Here is a 19,801-nt window from a genome sequence, read left to right as displayed (position 1 = left end):
ATTTTCTCTCCATCCGCTTGCATGGGGGAAATCGGGGTACAAAACAGGGGACTGTGGGAAAACTATGAATGTTTGAACTGTGAAAAATGGACGCCGTCATCTCGTTAATTTTTGGAATATGTCAAAGTTTGAATGGAGTGAATAATGTGGAAGTAGTAGCACGACAGAAAAAGTGTGAGGAATAAAATCCAAGAAGTAAGAATATTAATAATAACTAGACTAAGCAATTTCTGGAGAAATTGCGTGGGAATGCTGAAAGCTGAATGCTAATAGCTGAATGCTAAGCTAAATGCTAATAGCTGAATGCTAATGAAGGAAATAGAAAGATAAATAATGTGAAAATTACATAGTAATTAATTATTAATTACTAGTAACCAGTGAATGTGTCATTGAACATTAAATAGAATGCATTAAATATGTGGCAAACAAATTACAATGAAAGATAAATTGTGTGTAAATTAGAAATTATCAATTGTAGATGAATTATAAATGAAAAGACAAAAGTTGGAATTCAAGTAGTCTGAGGCTGGTTTCAACCCCTCGCCTCCTGTTTACTGTTCAATGAGCTGCCCCACAGCCACTCTCCCCACTGACCCATAGGAGACTTAGTGCCGTCATTTAAGTTTTTTGAAATGTAATTGAGAGTTGTCTTGCTGAAACAGTGAATCTGTCATTGAACATTAAATTGAATGCATTAAATAAAACATATGTTAAAAAACGTATGTTATAAAACGTATGTTAAAGATACATTGGTTGTAAATTACTAGGGGTGTCCCGATCCGATACTGATATCGGATCTGTATCCGATATCAGCCAAAAAAACACTATCGGATTTTTTTTGTCCATGTCCAAAAATATCCGATATTTGCACACATATATAAACAGTCCGTTCGAACTTCCGCTCCTGATTTTCTATCCAGCAGCATGTAGCGCTCACGTGATCAAACAAACAAGCATGCATGCATGTGAATTAGCTTTTAGCTAACTGAGGAAGAGAGAATGTCAACAGTGTGGGAGTAATTTTCATTGAAAAAAGAAAAAGACAGTGGACAGCAACATTTGTCAAAAGCAGAAGCTCCCCGTGGTGGAAAAGAAAGGGAGAAGTTTAATCTAACCAACCTCATCAAGCATTTGAAAAAGTATCACAAGAGGATGAGGATTTTGAGAAGAGAACCAAGGCGAATAATCAGACAGTCAACGCTCTCGGAATCATTTTCACACCGTAAAACTCCCACGGGACGGCAAAAAGGCTTCACGTAAGTATCACCGTAAAGATCGCTTAATTTATTGTGCTTGATGGCCAGCCTGTCAATCGTTAGTACTGTTGGCTTTAAATGTAATTGAGCACCTCAAGCCTCGCTACGTTATTTCGAGCCGCCACTATTTCGTAGATAAAACTATACCGCGGATGCATGGTGACATTCAAAGGTGTATAGCGGCTTATGTAGCAAATGCTAACGCTGTTAGCTTCACCACGGACATCTGGAGCTCAGAGCAACTTCATTTATCATGAATGATTCATGCGGCATGCTGAAATGCTCATCTTCTTAAAAAAGAATCTCCACATTATGCTTGGTCTGCAGAAAGGGAAGTTGGAGGAATAGTGAAATGAACCAACTGTTTTTCTACTTTTATTATAGTTACATGTTCATTTTTATTTATTTTAAAATGGAGCTTCGGACACGTTGACAGTGAGTGAGTGGCCAATATTGTGTTGGTTATATTTTCTCATACTTAAGGTGCTGATTATTCCTTATTTAAATAACACTTGATCAAGTTTCTTCTAACATTTCATTCTAAAACAAACATATCATTCCTGCTGATATGGTATCGGACTGATGTTGTTAAAGGAAGGCTCCTTTAATTTTACATGTATGGCTTGATCGGCAGTAAATAGTTAGTTTAGCTACGAAAAATGCATAAGAGCTGAAGAATACACCCTTATATTGATTTATTTAACTTTTCTTCAACATAGAAGTACTTCCGTGTTGGAACGCCCCCGAGTGGTGACGTAACAAGTGTGTATACTCGCTTGGCGAACAGTAGTTCACGCAGACATAACAACGAGGAGGACACAAACTGTCACTTATGCCTTTGTGTATTGCAAAATTTTGCAAGGCGTCGGCAAGGAAAAACCCGCGAGACCCCCCTAAAAAAAAAAAGAAAAAAAAAAAAGAAAAAAAAAAACGACTTGAGTAGACAATGGTTTGTTTGCTAAGTGCTGTCAACCTCCCGAAGGACAAGCAGGCGTGCGCGCAGCGAACATTTCAGGCATGAGGACTAAGAAAATATGTTACAATTTGAGATGGGGTACGCCACACGCCTAATACTAAAGCCCAACGCAGTACCGAGTATCTTTAAAGAACCAGACGTGGGAAATAATCAAGCCGATGGAGGATCTCTGGCGGCTACTTCCGCAACTGCTAGCAACACGGAGCCTTCACTCTCACCAACAGCCGACACAAATCGAGGTCTACCTACGGCCACTGAAAGATCTCGGAGAAGCCAAGCAAATTTAAAGCGAAAGGTAGGCATGTTTAGGGGGTGGGGGGTGGGGGGGGGGGGGGGGCATTCGTTATTATACTGCACGGACTGTTTTATTTCATAATTCATTTGAGTGTGAACATCGTCAAGTACGGGGATGAGGACGTTATGTTTTATTAGCTCGTAAGTTGTTTATACTAAACAAACTGACCATGTTCATAATCTTATTTTAACAAAAAAAATGATAGAATGTGGATTAGTGTCATTATCATCGGCATGTGCGACGTACTACATTTGTGTTCTGTCCCGCTGTTCTTCCTGTGGTGCCTTCCACTTTCATTTGCATTTCGTTCGGATCCAAACCATTGATAACCAGCCTAGGTAACGGCGTCTCGCATTTCCTTACTTCATTCTGTCTATAAATAAACACGGTTAATACACAACCTTCTTGCAACCTTTCGTTTACATCATCGGGACGCTACGCAAAAAAAGAAAAGAAAAAAAACAGCTAGGGGAGGTTGGGCGCTGTAACGACGATACATTTAATTTTACTATTTTTTCTTTTTCCTGAAATAGTTCGTCAGTTCCACACGTTTTGCATTGCTCGTGCTGTGTGTCACTTTACCTGTTGGATATTGGCAGTTGAGATTGTCCGCAAGGAACCGATCCTCGAGTTCTTTCATTTCCAGACAGCACACATTCATTAGCGGATTGTCCATTCCTGTGCAGCTCCCGCACCACCCCCCGCCTGATTCACTCGTTCGTTAAAGTTTATTTTGTGCCCGAAAAGACCATCTGGCGCCACAACTTTCACATCCAAGGCAGCCTTTCCTTCGGTAGGGTTATTTTGTCGTGTTGGATCGAAGCGATAAGGTTTAATCCTTCCGGGTTTGACGCTAGATGCACGGCTGCGTTGCATAGTGCTTCCATAGTGTAGCGTTTACACACTAGTGACGTAAACATCCGGGTTATTTAGTCACGTGTAACAAACATGCCGGCGTTCGATTCATTTTAACATCGGTTTCAAAGTTATTAAATGTACATAAAAAAATAATCACGTCACCAAATTAATTATTGAAAAAGTAGCAACTTTTTGCTGCTAAAAATGGATCAATAAGTAAAGTGTCCCTTTAATTTACAGTACTCGAAGCTAAAATATCAGTATTGGATCGGAAGTAGAAAGCGTTGCATCGGGACACCCCTACTGATATGGTATCGGACTGATATCAGTATCGGACAGTACTTGAGGCTGAAATATCGGTATCGGATCGAAAGTGGAAAAAGGTGTATCGGGACACCCCTAGCGAAAATTGGCAGGCACGTGTAGCACCCCGAGACGCACAAAAAAAAAGTCAGTGGAGGCCAATTCCTAAAATGTACAGGAAGTGAGCTATGAATTTTTGAATGTCCAATTTTGGCCCATTTTGGCACATTCACTGTGGTCATACTTTTTCCCCCTTTGCAAACATTTTTCATCCAATTGACTTCAAACTTGCCATGTATCATGTCAAGACCTGAGACAACAACTGGGCAAAAAATCTTGACTTTCCGAAATACTATATGACGGGGGCGGGGCATCAAAAATTGCCTTTAAAATTTCATTTGTCCAGAAAGAGAAAATGCTTAATAACTCCCATGTACAAGCTCCAAAAAATCTCAAACTTCTCATGCAACTTAATAGTTACTGCCTGAAAACATCTATATGATAAAATTCGGTTATAGATATAACGCCACCTAGTGGTAACAATAAATGTCATACTTTACGCTTTCAGCTACTGTGCCAAGCTCGTTGACGGGATCCAGTTGAAAATTGGTCAGAAAAGCCTTAAGATGTTGATCATGCCCCACACCGAATTTTGTAACTTTTCGTCAAAGGGTGTGGCCATTACGGTGCCGCAAAGTCTGAAGATTTTTCGTGACAATAAAAGCTGCTTTAACTTTACCCAGATGATCCTATCTTCTAAAAAATTTCACACATTTGATGAGTCCCCAGCCCTTAAGACATCTATGAACTTATATTTCATCTTACTAATAGTGCCACCTAATGGCAATTTTTTGTCTTAGGAATTTTCTTCATTTTTTTTCTCCAACCACGTTAAATGGACCTACCTCATATTTGCTCAGATGAGGGTTCCGGCCGGCCTTCATGATGTCATAACACAAAATTTGTGAGTTTTCACGAATCATCAGAGCAACTTCATTTCTCATAGAGGAGCATAGTATAGAAGCAAGCTGACGGGGCGGCATGCTGAAATGCTCATCTTCTTAAAAAAGAATCTCCACATTATGCTTGGTCTGCAGAAAGGGAAGTTGGAGGAATAGTGAAATCCAACTGTGTTTCTACTTTTATTAGAGTTACATATTCATTTTTATTTATTTTAAATTGGAGCTTGGGACACATTGAGCAGTGAGAGAGTGGCCAATATTGTGTTGGTTATATATTTTTTTTGTCCCGCCCGCTGTTCCCACCATCGTGACCATACACTATATTATATATATATATATATATATTAGGGGTGTTAAAAAAATCGATTCGGCGATGTATCGCGATACTACATCGCGCGATTCTCGAAACGATTCATTTAAAAAAAAAATCGATTTTTTTTTTTTTTTTTTTGAGCTCAGAATTCATTCGGTAGTCTTACCGATTAAACGTCTTATCATCATTGCCTTTTTTTTTTTTTTGTGTGTGTGTGAATCGATTTTTAAACTTCCATTTTTAATGGAAAAATATTCAACAAAACGTCTGACTTCGGGTTAGGATTCACACCTTGAGCATGGAAGAATGTTATATGAACGGAACATTAAGCCTAAATATTTTATTTTAATGCTGTTCAAACATGAAACAGATTACAACCTCTATAAGACTGAAATTTCAGATAAATAAATAATACATTTTCATATAAATCTTACACTCTACAAGCTTACTGATTAGTATTTTCTAAATTTGAATGAAAAAAAAATCGCAACAATCGACTTATAAATTCGTATCGGGATTAATCGGTATCGAATCGAATCGTGACCTGTGAATCGTGATCCGAATCGAATCGTCAGGTACTAGGCAATTCACACCCCTAATATATGTATGTATATATATATATATATATATATATATATATATATATATATATATATAAATATATAAATATATATATAAGATTCTGTATGTACTGCTGTAAATTGCTATTTTGCACTTCAAAGAGTATATGTTTTTGTTTACTTTATTCAGGTTATTTCTCAGGGTCTTTTATTTTGTATTTATTTTATTAAAATGCAGGACATACTTATAGTTGCAGTTAGGTCACCCAAATTTAGGAATAAACGGGTCATATTTTCTCATACTTACGGTGCTGATTATTCCTTATTTAAATAATCATCACTTGATCAAGTTTCTTCTAACATTTCATACAAAAACAAACGTATCATTCCTGCTGATATGGTATCGGACTGATATTGTTAATTTACAGTACTCTAAACTAAAATATCAGTATTGGATCGGAAGTAGAAAGCGTTGCATCGGGACACCCCTACTGATATGGTATCGGACTGATATCGGTATCGGACAGTAGTTGAGGCTGAAATATCGGTATCGGATCGAAAGTGGAAAAAGGTGTATCGGGACACCCCTATGAATGTGGGAAATAATCGGGTATGAAATCGAGAATTGTCGGTAACGCGTAAATTTTGGAACTGAAAAGCTGGAAGATCTCATGGCGTGAATTGGTGGAATATATTGAAGTTGGACACAATTATAGCAAACATGTCCTTTGTTTTAGTCTTTGGTAATTAATTGAATGCATGAGCTTTTGGGGATGATTTTAAATGTGATTTTTAGTAGATTTATTTTGATATAAACCGGAATAATGACATTTGAACGTATGTCACACAGAAGTGACGTCATCTAGCAGTAGCCAATAGAAAAGCACCTTCAGTGCTGTTTTTTGAATATTGCGCACACAAAAAAAACTAATACTGAAACTAACAAACTAAAACTAAGCATTTTTTAAATAACTAAATAAAAACTAACAGAACCACCCTGAAATCTAATAAAAACTAACTAAAATGAAAAATTCCAAAACTATAATTATCCTACTGCCATATTACAAATTAATTGGTTTATATACTGTAGCATTGTTCTAAATATGCACAAATAAATTATTTGTACAATTTTTAGGACTAAACACAATTTCTCTTCATAACATTATGTGGTCCTTGCGTCCTTCTGATTTTCTGTATGTGGCCCTCAAATTAAAAAGTTTGGACACCCCTGTTCTACAGCATGTCCAATATCCAGCTCTGGCATGCTGTCAACTAATGCACATTTACTGTCGTGTACTAATATCTGCGTTCACCAAACCTACTGTACAGTAGTAAATGTTTTTTTTTTCCCCATCTCATGGTCAAGTTGGGAATTTTTCAACCTGTGTAAATAGTTAGCCTGTATTAAGTTCAGTGGTGGTGTATAAAAAAAAAAACAGTCAAATGCATTATTTGTCCCCATTGAACTTAACAGAAGATCAATAAATGCGAGGGGAGGGAGATTATAAATATGCTTAAATTATACTTCTCCTTTGATTGCATTACCTGTCTATTTATTTTTCTAATCAAAGACATTTTTTTCATTATTCAAAGAATGTTTTCTGGTGTTGATTGATGGTGTGTATTCTGCTTATTTATGAAAGCAAAATATTTGAGTTGTGTGCACGGTAAAGAAAAAAAATGCTAAAACAACCAGTAAATATGCATTCTTGTTCTACACTTAGTAAAAATAAAAAAAAATAAAAAGGCCGAAAATCTCGGTAATATCCCCAATTGATCCAAATTAAAGCCGTAAAAGTAACGAGACTCGATGGACTACGTTAAATTCAGTTACGACTACATGTATTGAACATAATCACAGCATGAATCGGGCGATATGTGCGCACATCAACAAGGTTGACAAAAAACGAAACAGCAAGATCCAGCTCCAAGTGCTCAATGGGTAAACGGAATTCTTAAAACTTGCTTTTACAATGCATTGTAACTACAACAATAACAATACCAACACATGTAAGACCTGAATTTTACCCGAATTACTGTTGGTGGACACTAAACTCTTTCAGTCGACATTAGCCGACGAACTAGCTTAAACGCAGCTCAGATACTAGGAGAGCAAGTTAGCTGATTAGCAAACACGACGCATTGTCTTGGAAATTCACCGTTTCAGGTGACCGTCAACAAACACTAACGTCTTGTTCACGCACACAAAACTATCTACAATGCAATGCCATCAAACATGAAATCAATAGATTTCGTAGTTCAATTCTTTCTAACTAGTCACCGCTGCTGGCCTATTTTGCCGGGTGCTTTAAGATCAGCTAGGTATGAAGGTAGAAGTACACAATTTGAACGATGTATAATCATTTACATTGTGGACTAGTGTCCGCTTGTATCAACGATTTTCGGAAAGTATAACCTCCAACGGAATACAGGTGATGGGACTACAACGAAGTCGAATGATTTACCTTGGTCAGCCTCCTGCTCGCCGCCATCTTGAAACTTCTGTATGAGTTCCCAGAATTCAAAGCGCAGAGAAATTGGTCTCGGGTTGTGGGGGTTAAGCCTGGTTCACACGGCAAGATTTTAAAATTGTCGGCCGATTTCCAATCTTTGACAGACACCACACGTGAAGAGAAAAATCACGGGAGTTCCAGTTTTGAACGTACCGTGCGTGGTGTGCGGCCACACTGCGCAATCAACACACTCCACACGAGCCGAGTTCATTCAAGAATGTGATGGGAAGTCTCGCAAAACCTCTCGAGATTAAACGTGGCTTCCGAGTTGTCAACATGAGTCGATCCTGGTTTTCAGCCGAAAAAGCGGCATAAAAAGAAAAGGTGTTGAGGAGTGTAAATGGGCACTGGCGAGACATCGCTTGCCCTCGGCTCGGTGCTGGGGGCGCGGGTTGGCGTCCCACCCGGAGACCACGTTTATTTGTGGAGAATGTGTGTGCGTGTATAAAAAAAAAAAATACAAATAATAAAAAAATAAAATAAAATAAAGTGTAACAGCGCGAACACGGACTTTCTACTGCTTATGACTGTTTTGATTTTGGATTCCCACCGGCTTCCTCGCTGGCTCGCTTTCTGATTGGCTGCACGTCACTGTCAATCATCCACGCGGAGGGAAATTGGGCCAAATAATCCAACATTATGGATATGCCCGCTTTCAAGTCCGAGCGCCGATATCGGGAGGCGCCATGTATGGTGACAATTCACATGGCAGGATTATCTGTGAAGATTATCGCTTGCGTCTCAGGTCGTCCTCACGATTGTCGGAAGGGGAAATTCGGGGCTAAAATCGGGCCAATTCTCCTGCCGTGTGAACCAGGCATAATAGTACAGTAATCAACAAATACAAATACAGGAGTAAAGCATTAGTATTTGGGCAAAAAAAGAGGTTTTTAACGAATCACTCACGTCGAAACATCATATAAAAGCAAAAGAGACTTTTTCATGTTTAAAAACAATATAAACCTCATCAAATTATTCTTAAAAGGCATTTCCTCCTAGTTACCAATATTCTCTTAAAATGATGTTCGTTCATAGTTACATTTATATTTACTCTAATGCAGGGGTGTCAAACATACGGCCCGCGGGCCGGATCAGGCCCACAGAGGGGTTTAATCCGGCCCGTGAGATGATTTTGTAAAGTAAAAAAAAATAATAATAAAAATAAATAATAATAATAATAATAATAATAATAAATAATTTTAAATGTCGGACTAATTAACCAGCCATCCACAATCAAAACATAGAAATTTGTAATTTCACAAGCAGTCCTCAGATGAGCAATGCAACTTGTACAGGGAATCGTCGTGGATGTCATTATTTTACACACAACTTAAAGTTAGGGTTTATTTAATTACTATTATTTTTTAATCATACACCTGTTTCAGTACCATCTAGCGACTCAAAAGGTAAGGTTTTTGTACTTTACCGGCTAAACCGTTCTCTGTCCAGTTGTTAGGGGTGGGAATGTTATTTCTTTTAGCCAATTCTAAAGCAAATTAACAACATTTATTTGGGGTAAGGCCATGAAACTGCTCTGCAAGCTTCTTGATGTGTTCTGCAAGCTCTTTCTCGATCTCCTCTGAGAAGACTCTTTTTGCTTCTGCCGTTCCACCATATCCAGCTATTTTCACTTTCCTTTACAGCTCTTTTTCATGTATCTGCTCAATGTTGACCTGTCAATATTTTTCATTTGCCGCTGATCTGATGGACTTTCCACTCTTGACTTCATTGACTGTTTTTTCCAGCTCTTCAAAGGGTGACGAGCCCCAGCTTGTTTTCCTCTTATAGGGTCTCAACATGCTACCTCTTTTTTTCTTCTCTGTAATGATTAAAATATGATAAAACAGCAAATCAGTTGAGTGTACTTCAACCCAACTCAACTTTATTGTGTGAAGGCTGGAGGCCTTCACACATGTTATTTCTTCTTCTTCTTATTCCGCCCACTTTTTTGACGTGTAACTATCCATCCATCCATTTTCTTGACCGCTTATTCCTCACAAGGGTCGCGGGGGCTGCTGGCGCCTATCTCAGCTGGCTCTGGGCAGTAGGCGGGGGACACCCTGGACTGGTTGCAACCAATCGCAAGGCACACAGAGACGAACAACCATCCACACTCACATGCACACCTAGGGACAATTCGGAGCACCCAATTAACCTGCCATGCATATCTTTGGAATGTGGGAGGAGACCTTAGAGAGAACTTAGAGACTATGTCTCTCGGCTGGCCTGGGAACGCCTTGGGATCCCGCCGGAGGAGCTGGTTGAAGTGGCTGGGGAGAGGGAAGTCTGGGTTTCCCTCCTGAAGCTGCTGCCCCCGCGACCCGACCCCGGATAAGCGGAAGAAGATGGATGGATGGGTAGCCGATTATTCCCACATTCTACACTTTCCATTTACTTCCACATTATTCATCCGATTTACTTCATTCCAACTTCAATCTGTTCCAGTTACTCACGACATGAGCTCTTACAGCTTTTCAGTTCCAAAATTCACAATTGCCGATTTCGTAGCCGATTATTCCCACATTCTACACTTTCCATTCAACACCATTCAATATCATTCAACATCATTCAACATGATTCCAAATCATTCCACAGGTATTCATTCAGCTCTCCAGCCTTCACACGCCATTTCTCCAGAAATGGCATTTTCTAGTTTATAAAGCGCTTTAAGAACAGCCGTTGCTGTATACAAAGTGCTGTACATAAACATCAGTTTTGCAGTAAACAAGAACAAAGCAAACATTTTGAAGTGCAAATACAGGTTTTTTTTTTTTTGTTTTTGTTTTTTACAAGTAAATACATTTTTACATCAGTGAATAAATAAGAAGTAGTGAATAAAGAGATAAATAAATACATAAATAAGTAGACTAAACATCAAACTCATACACACCACAAAACTCCAAGAACAAGTCTCATGTTGTGCCAAAAGCCAAACAATACAGATGTGTTTTAAGATGTGTTTTAAAAGAGGATAACGAGGGGGACTGTACTTCAGTAAAATACCATTTAATACATCAAAGATTCATCTGAATTTCAGTAAGTTGAACCACTGGCTCAGTTTACCCCAAAGCCTTTGGCTCAATTTGCCCCATAGCCACCATTTTGTGAAAGGCTAGCTTAAAAAACATGGCTAATTTTGAGGTACGTGATTCACATGTTTTTACCAGTGACAAATTCACCAATATGTGTAACCTATAATTTTAGTCTCAGATAATCTTGTTTGACATAACTCTCATTTGACCTAAAATGCAGAAAATTGACTGAACAACTTCCATCCATCCATCCATCCATTTTCTTGACCGCTTATTCCTCACAAGGGTCGCGGGTGGTGCTGGAGCCTATCTCAGCTGGCTTTTGGGCAGTAGGCAGGGGACACCCTGGACTGGTTGCCAGCCAATCGCAGGGCACACAGAGACGAACAACCATCCACACTCACAAGCACACCTAGGGACAATTCGGAGCACCCAATTAACCTGCCATGCATGTCTTTGGAATGTGGGAGGAGACCGGAGTACCCGGAGAAGACCCACGCGGGCACGGGGAGAACATGCAAACTCCACCCAGGAAGGCCGGAGCCTGGACTCGAACCAGAGTCCTCAGAACTGGGAGGCGGACGTGCTAACACTGAACAACTTTTCGAGTAAAAATAGGCCTACATCTTTTCCAATGTGCTTCCCTTCACCACAGCAAGATGGCCATGATGTGGGCTTCCTGCCTTTGTGATCACATGACCACGCAAAATTCTCCCTTGAGTGTTATGGTACTTCTCACCGTGCAAAGAACGTAAAAAAATGTTGATCTTATAGGATTAAACCGGTAGTTAAAACTAAAATCTCTTGACAAGAGCCATTTGCTCTTCTCGTACTTGTAAGACGCTTAGCTCAGTGCTAAAGCATTTACAATGTCATAGCCACCCAGACACGGCGCTCCGCATACGCTTACCACGCACTGCGCGTAGGGCACCAACTGCCTAAGGGGGCACCAAAAAACAAATCAAGCCCGTAAAAATAATCATATTAGTAATTATAATATCAGTGTCTAATATTTAAAATAAAAGCTTGTAAAGCATGTTAATAAATACAAAAAATAACGTAGCATTATTTACTCGACGAGCGGTATCGCTGGTCTACGTTGGTGCCCCCCCTCCCCTAGTAGTTTGTTCCTATTAGGGAAAGGGGGAGGGCTGCGGGGTGCACTTTTGCTCCGAGCAAACTACTAGAGAAAGGGGGAGGGGGTGGGGTATACTTTATGCTTCAATCGGCGGAAAAGAAAAAACAATGAGATGATGCTCGCGCGTCACTTGCAGGTATGACAATGACAATTTGTTTATTTTGTAGCAGCTACGTTAACATGACCACAGTTAGCAAAAAAAAAAAAAAAAACACTCCAAACCGCCGCAGTGGAATGCTTGTGACCAGCACGTTCATTATACGGTATGTTAAATGGAATGTGACGAGACAATATTGTTTCATATGGAACGGCCAAGAGCGGCATGTACTGGTAAAAGTGTAATTTGAAAATAATAATAATCATCATCTTAAGGCTAAGAAGATTTCCTCATTTCATATTCATAGTTTTAACATTATGTCCAGAATTTTTACATAGTGCCCTATCAGTCCTTCTCTAAAAAGGTAGATTATGAAAATTTTCATGTACCTGTGTTTTAAATATAGGCCTGCACAATACCATAATCCTAATCAATTTAGAAAATGTTTGTACCATGGTTGGTTCAAAACCATATTTCATTGTAGAATCCCTGAATATTGTCTTGTATTTATGAATACAGAATCAATGCGTCAATATGTTCAAGGAGCATTTCATACCCTAACATAAATGCGGAAATATTTACTAACCACAACAACGGCTGACATTTAGTTGTTCTGTGTTTAACGGTGAGTTGATGATTTATTTTTTTTGTTATGCACAGAAACTATAAATGCATAGTTTATTTTGTTGGTCGTCAGTATAACTGCTGTAAACACATATAGAATCATGAATCTTTTCGGCGGCGAGGTTGTCGATTACAATCAACTAAGTGCACTAATGGCAACTAATAACCCATGACTCTCTCGCTAAATCTTCTTGGTGATCTTTTGTCAGAGGCTAATAATAATAATAATAATAATAATAATAATAATAATAATAATAATAATAATAATAATAATAATAATAATAATAATAATAGATTTAATTTATGGTGCACTTTACGTGCATCCGCATCTTAAAGTGGTTAAAACTTTGAGTTATCTTTATTATAACAGAAAATATGGCATTCTTATTGCATACATGCAAAAAGTTGTATTGTTACATGGGCCTTTGGAACGGTATGGAAGCATCCAGCACCAAAAGGGTTAAGGATGTAATTATTGCATAAAGGTCACTTTTAAGTTTAACCCCTTATCTGTAAAAAAGTGATGATGTACGTTGTAAAAAAATTAATTTGAAATAAAGTTTAATTAGGCCTTACTGCCCAGAGCCAGCTGAGATAGGCGCCAGTACCCCCCGCGACCCTTGTGAGGAATAAGCGGTCAAGAAAATGGATGGATGGATGGATGGATAATTAGGCCTACTCTTATTGAAACACATAACACATTTTTTTTTTCTTCAGATGCACCATTACATTTTCCCCTAGTTGAAAAATATTGTTTAAAAACCACCACCAACAAAACTGACAGCTTCTTTTGGACATTGTAGGGTTTTCCAGGACAGCCATATGGGATCGACTGTGGCATCTTTATGTTGATGGTACTAGCTATTATTTGCTTGGCGTAATTTAATGTATGTAAAAAAAAAAAAATAAAAATATGCATTAAATTAAATGTGCTATTTTTTTTTCTCCAAGAATGCCTATTACTGTGTTTTGTATGCTCCCTATGATTTCACTATTGTAAGTTGATTCACTCAATGCAAGCTCAAAATTACATCAACAAAATACATACAATCCAAGTTTCTGATTTTTCTGTATTTTTCAGATGGACATGCCACGATTGCGGCGGTGGTGGTGTATTGTACTAATGGGAAACTTTGGTCTTGGGAGGTGATGCTATAAATGCTTTTATTTTTGATAGTATATGTAATATATATTGTCATTCAGTTTTTCTTAAATTGCCTAATCAATTTTTAAGCCATGGAAAGCTGTTTGCTCACTGGACAGCCTCTTCAAAAGCCCTCCTGCGAGGTGAGGTATTGCCAGTGTTTCGGCTGAAGAAAAGGAAGGTGGATGACAATAAGGTCAGATTTTAATTTGATGTTAGTCCCATTTGAGTCTTTGTTTTGTTTCATGTTGGAAACCTGCATTACTATTTTAATGCTGGTGTGAACACAGCAGTGGAGGGTAGGCCTAGGCTTTTTACATCATCTATTGACCAAATTGTGCCTTTCCATAGGACTCGGTTGACGTGCGTGTTCTGCATGATGGCAGAAATGCAGCAGAGTGGGTTGAGGCCAACCGTGAACTCTTCTCTGCCAGAGTGGACATGCCCGAAGTTCTGTGCATGGGGGAGGAGGAACAGGCTGAGGCGACTGAGCAATATAAAAAGACAAGAAAGACAAGAAAAAGAAGAAATTCTGGAGGTCTTCAAATTCAAATTTCACAATATTCCAGACTTGTTGATCTTTTGTCAAACAAGAGTTGATGAAAAGAAATATTTGGTATATTGCGAGTGTTGTACAAAATAAATAAAAGTCTTTCATGTTGTTTTCTCATTGAGTCCTTAATTCACTTGGACTACAGTGTCAATCTCAAGCGTGTAGGTGGTAGTTTTTTGTTTTTTTCTTATACAAACATGGTCTCCCCGGTGGCAAAGTGAACCTACACCGCCCGCATCAAAGGCAAATGACGGTACAAAGTGTAAGTAGTATTGGTATTATTTAGATATTCCAGCAGCACAATCCTTGGCATAGACATAAAACCAAAAATGAAATTTATGGCAGTAAATACAATTACAAAATAATCCAATATTTTTTGTAATATGTTGGGGGAAATTGTTATACTGCACAGTAAAAATTAAATATAGTGTCACCAAAGAACAGCGTAGGAACTACATTAGCACAACTAGACTAAGCAATTTCTGAAGAAATTGCGTGGGATGCTGAAAGCCGAATGCTAATAGCTGAATGCTAAGCTGACTGCTAATAGCAGAATGCTATTGTAATCATTGAAGTGTGAAATGTAATTGAGAGATGTCTTGCTGAACCAGAATGCATTAAATAAAATGTATGTTAAATTAATAAAGAAAGATACATTGGCTGTAAATTACATATGAGAAATTATGAATGAATTATAAATGAAAAGACTGAAGTTTAAATTCAACCAGTCTGAGACTGATATTGAACCCTCACCAGTTTACTGTTCACTGAGCTACTGCACTGCCAATCTATCCGCTGACCCACAGAAGACTTGGGGCATCACTGAAGTGTTGTGAAATGGAAGCAGCGAATGTGTATGAACATGCAATAAAATGTATGTTAAATGAATAAAGAAAGATAAATTGGTTGTACATTACAAATGAGAAATTATGGATGAATTTTAAATGAAAAGACGAAAGTTTTAGTTTTAACTTAAAAAAAAAAAAAGAAGTATGTCCATGTCCAAAAGTTGCTCCATTCGAGGTTTGAACCAGCGAACCATTGACTTTGCTATTCACCTGGCGCAAGCGCTTAAGCCAGTGAGCCACCGGACCTGTGAGCAGCAGAGCGAATTGGCGTATTTGTAATTCAAAGTGTCACCTGACGCTGAAAGTCGTCAGCGCTGATTTGGGACACATGCGTTTGATCATGTCAGTATAACGCAATTCCTGGTATGATAGTCAGTTGGTATACTTAATATCCGTTTATGTAATTGCCACGGACATATGTGCAATGTACAGTCGGCGGTGGGCTTTGAACCTGCGACCTCCTGCTTACTGTACATGCACTCTCCCAACTGCGCCACTGAGCAGTATCAAAAAGACGGTCATAATGGTCTGTTCTATGTATGGAAGTGGGCGTGGAAAATGGGACTTGGAAAAAATTCAGTGTCAGTTCCATTAAAACTGAATGGGGAAAAGTAGATCTTTAACATTAAATTATGCAAGTACTGTAAGTTATATGAAGTCAAACGATAAATACCCCGAAAGGCATGAATTTTGTCAGCAAGTTGAAATTTGAACGGTGTAAATCGGAAGTATAATGTAGGAGTAGTTTGATTGCAAAATGTGTTGAGAATAAAATGCTATAATAAGTATAATAACTAGACTAAGCAATTTCTGAAGAAATTGCGTGGGATGCTGAAAGCCGAATGCTAATAGCTGAATGCTAAGCTGACTGCGAATAGCAGAATGATTGATAATACTCTGCTGCCACCTGCTGGCCGATTTTGAAACATGGAACCTAATAACTCCCAATGGTTGAAGCCATCACTTTCTGTCAAGCTGCTTGTCAAAGCTTTCTCTCTGCTCTTGTGTAAAAAAACAACAAAAACAAAAAAACAACAACATGTACACGTGTTTGGGAGTGAAATGGAAAGTATTCAACGTTTTTGGGTTTGAATGTGAATTGCTCATTTAAAACTTTAAAAACTCAAAAATGGTCAAACAAAAACACTATTGTGAAGATATTTTGTGAAATTATAGAATGCATTATGCAATATGGATTAATTTTGAAGAAATAGTTTGTCAAATGACATTTAACGAAATAGATGTTAATTTGTTGTGTTATGACTAAACTGAGAAAAAAAAAAAAGTTGCTCCATCCGAGGTTTGAACCAGCGAACCATTCGTAGGGCTGTCTTTGCTATGCAAGCGCTTAAGCCAGTGAGCCACCGGACCTGTGAACAGCAGAGCGAATTGGCCTATTTGTAATTCAAAGTGTCACCTGACGCTGAAAGTCATCAGCGCTGATTTGGGACACATGTGTTTGATCATGTCAGTATAACGCATTTCCTGGTGTGATAGTCAGTTGGTATACTTAATATCCGTTTATGTAATTGCCACAGACATATGTGCAATGTACAGTCGGCGGTGGGCTTTGAACCTGCGACCTCCTGCTTACTGTACATGCACTCTCCCAACTGCGCCACCGAGCAATATCAGAAAGAAAGTCAAGATGGTCTGTTGTATGTATGGAAGTGGGCGTGGAAAATGGGACTTAGAAAAAATTCAGTGTCAGTCCCATTAAAACTGAATGGGGAAAAGTAGATTTTTAACATTAAATTATGCGAGTACTGTAAGTAATATAAAGTCAAACGATAAATACCCCGAAAGGCGTGAATTTTGTCAGCAAGTTGAAATTTGAACGGTGTAAATCGGAAGTATAATGTAGGAGTAGTTTGATTGCAAAAAGTGTTGAGAATAAAATGCTATAATAATAAGTTTAAGTATAATAATAATAAAGGTTAGAAACAACATATGTGGGATGCTTTCAGCATCCCACAATAATAAAGGTTAGAAACAACATATGTGGGATGCTTTCAGCATCCCACAATTACATTGCAAGTGTCTGCACAATTTTATTTTGTCATGAAAATAACGTGAAATTTATGGCAGTTAAGAATTAAAAATACAAAACAATACAAGATGAGGTTTTTAGATGATGAAAATTTGCATTATTGCAGGATAAGCCCCTTGAGATGCAACAGCTCGTTTACGAAAATACAAGGCAATCAAAACTACACACCAGGCACAAAAGAGAGGAAAAGAGAAAGAAAAAACCCCCCAAAGAAATAAAATATAACACGTAACAGAGACCTCTATGTGCCCTGCGATTGGCTGGCAACCAGTCCATGGTGTCCCCCGCTTACAGCCCAAAGCCAGCTGAGATAGGCGCCAGCACCCCCCGCGACCCTTGTGAGGAATAAGCGGTCAGGAAAATGGATGGATGGAGGTAACAGAGACAACCTAAATTTCAGCACAAGTTCTAATGATTTCCATCCATCCAAAGGAAAATGGATGGATGGAGGTAACAGAGACAACCTTAATTTCAGCACAAGTTCTAATGATTTCCATCCATCCATCCATCCATTTTCTTGACCGCTTATTCCTCACAATGGTCGCGGGGGGTGCTGGTGCCTATCTCAGCTGGCTCTGGGCAGTAGGCGGGGGACACCCTGGACTGGTTGCCAGCCAATCGCAGGGCTCTAATGATTTCATAATAATTTAAAATAAAAATACAGCGTGACAATACATTATTGAAAACATTGATAATCTGTCACTTCCTGTACATTTTAGGAAATGGCTTCCACTGACTTTTTTGTGCGTCTCGGGGTGTTACACATGCCTGCCAATTTTCATAGCTCTAGGTCAAACAGGCCGGGATTGGTTTTTATTTTTCTACGCTAGGGGGCGCTATAGAGTCGCGTTGTTATGACAACAACAGGGCCCGAAGAGATTGCAAAGTTTGGTGAGTTTTCGTAAATGTTTAGAAGAAGAAGAAGAAGAAGAAGCGGAATAATAATAATAATTCTTATAAAAACAAGAGGGACCTCGCAGCGGTCGCTGCTCAAAATGTTCACTGGCATCAGACTTATCCAAACATATATATTTTTTTATTTATTTTTGATAGCCTCTGTGGACATTAAAAGCAATATCGTGAATGAAGGATATGCTTAATAACTCCACGGTACATGCTCCTAAAAAAATCCCACACTTGACATGTATGCTTATAATCAAGGCCTGAAGGTATCTCGATGACAACATTCAGTTATAAATACAGCGCCACCTAGCCCTTGAGGCTTATATAAAAAAAAAAAAAACCCACATACGGTATTTTGTACAAAAAATGTAAACTCATTCTAAGTGTGATGACTAAGTCATTTATGAATATTCTTTTAGTTTCCACCACTCAAATTGTTCACTGGCTTCACACCGATCCAAACGTATGTACGTTTCCATTTTGTTTTATTCATTTTTGATTGCCCCTTTGGACAATAAAAGTAACATTGTGCAATGAGTACAACGAGCGATGATGTATATATACACTTTTACAAAAAATACCAATCAGGGCAACTCATTGCCTAAAAATAAAAAAGGACGCTGATTTTTGCAGGTCTTAACAATCCCCAAAACCCGTTGAGCTTGACACACACTGGCAAAAAAAATATTCTACATGTAAACGTTTATTATGCCATTTTCAAAGAAATTTTGCTTCCAATATGCCAGTACCCCAACGTGCCAGTACCCTAACGTGCAAGTACCCCAACGTGCAAGGACTCCAACGTGGCCCGGGCTGCGAGGGCCCTTTATAGCTGCTCGCAGCTCTAGTTATTAGGGCCCGAGCAGCGACCGCTGCGAGGTCCCTCTTGTTTTTGTAAGAATTATTATTAGGGCCCGAGCAGCGACCATTGCGAGGTCCCTATTGTTTTTGTAAAAATTATTATTAGGGCCCGAGCAGCGACCGCTGCGAGGTCCCTCTTGTTTTTGTAAGAATTATTATTATTAGGGCCCGAGCAGCGACCGCTGCGAGGTCCCTATTGTTTTTGTAAAAATTATTATTATTATTAGGGCCCGAGCAGCGACCGCTGCGAGGTCCCTATTGTTTTTCGTTCGAATTATTATTATTATTAGGGCCCGAGCAGCGACCGCTGTGAGGTCCCTATTGTTTTTCGTTCGAATTATTATTATTAGGGCCCGAGCAGCGACCGCTGCGAGGTCCCTATTGTTTTTGTAAAAATTATTATTATTAGGGCCCGAGCAGCGACCGCTGCGAGGTCCCTATTGTTTTTGTAAAAATTATTATTATTATTATTATTAGGGCCCGAGCAGCTACCGCTGCGAGGTCCCTATTGTTTT

At 38.8% G+C, this 19,801-nt stretch overlaps 1 protein-coding gene and 1 long non-coding RNA gene across 4 annotated transcripts in view; one reads left to right on the top strand and one right to left on the bottom strand.

Annotated features, from left to right (window-relative positions):
- LOC144018876 (ubiquitin-conjugating enzyme E2 L3) overlaps positions 1–8,331 on the bottom strand; it is a 76,909-nt gene extending 68,578 nt beyond the window's left edge. Inside the window, exons 1-2 of one of the 3 annotated variants that reach the window (XM_077521493.1) lie at positions 8,190–8,331; positions 7,989–8,086 (exon numbers count right to left, since the gene is read on the bottom strand). In XM_077521493.1, coding sequence (XP_077377619.1) covers positions 7,989–8,086; positions 8,190–8,247 — 156 coding nt within the window. In that variant the 5' untranslated portion in view covers positions 8,248–8,331. The other 2 variants (XM_077521495.1, XM_077521496.1) reach the window with 2 other exon arrangements.
- Positions 7,393–14,700, top strand: LOC144018877 (uncharacterized). The gene is made up of 4 exons (XR_013283549.1): positions 7,393–7,465; positions 14,009–14,073; positions 14,162–14,267; positions 14,423–14,700. It is a non-coding gene; the product is annotated as an uncharacterized LOC144018877 (long non-coding RNA).
- Positions 14,701–19,801: the final 5,101 nt, after the last annotated feature.

Source organism: Festucalex cinctus, chromosome 5 (assembly GCF_051991245.1).
Source record: "Festucalex cinctus isolate MCC-2025b chromosome 5, RoL_Fcin_1.0, whole genome shotgun sequence".
NCBI lineage: Eukaryota > Metazoa > Chordata > Actinopteri > Syngnathiformes > Syngnathidae > Festucalex > Festucalex cinctus.
This window is presented reverse-complemented; position numbering and strand designations above follow the sequence as displayed.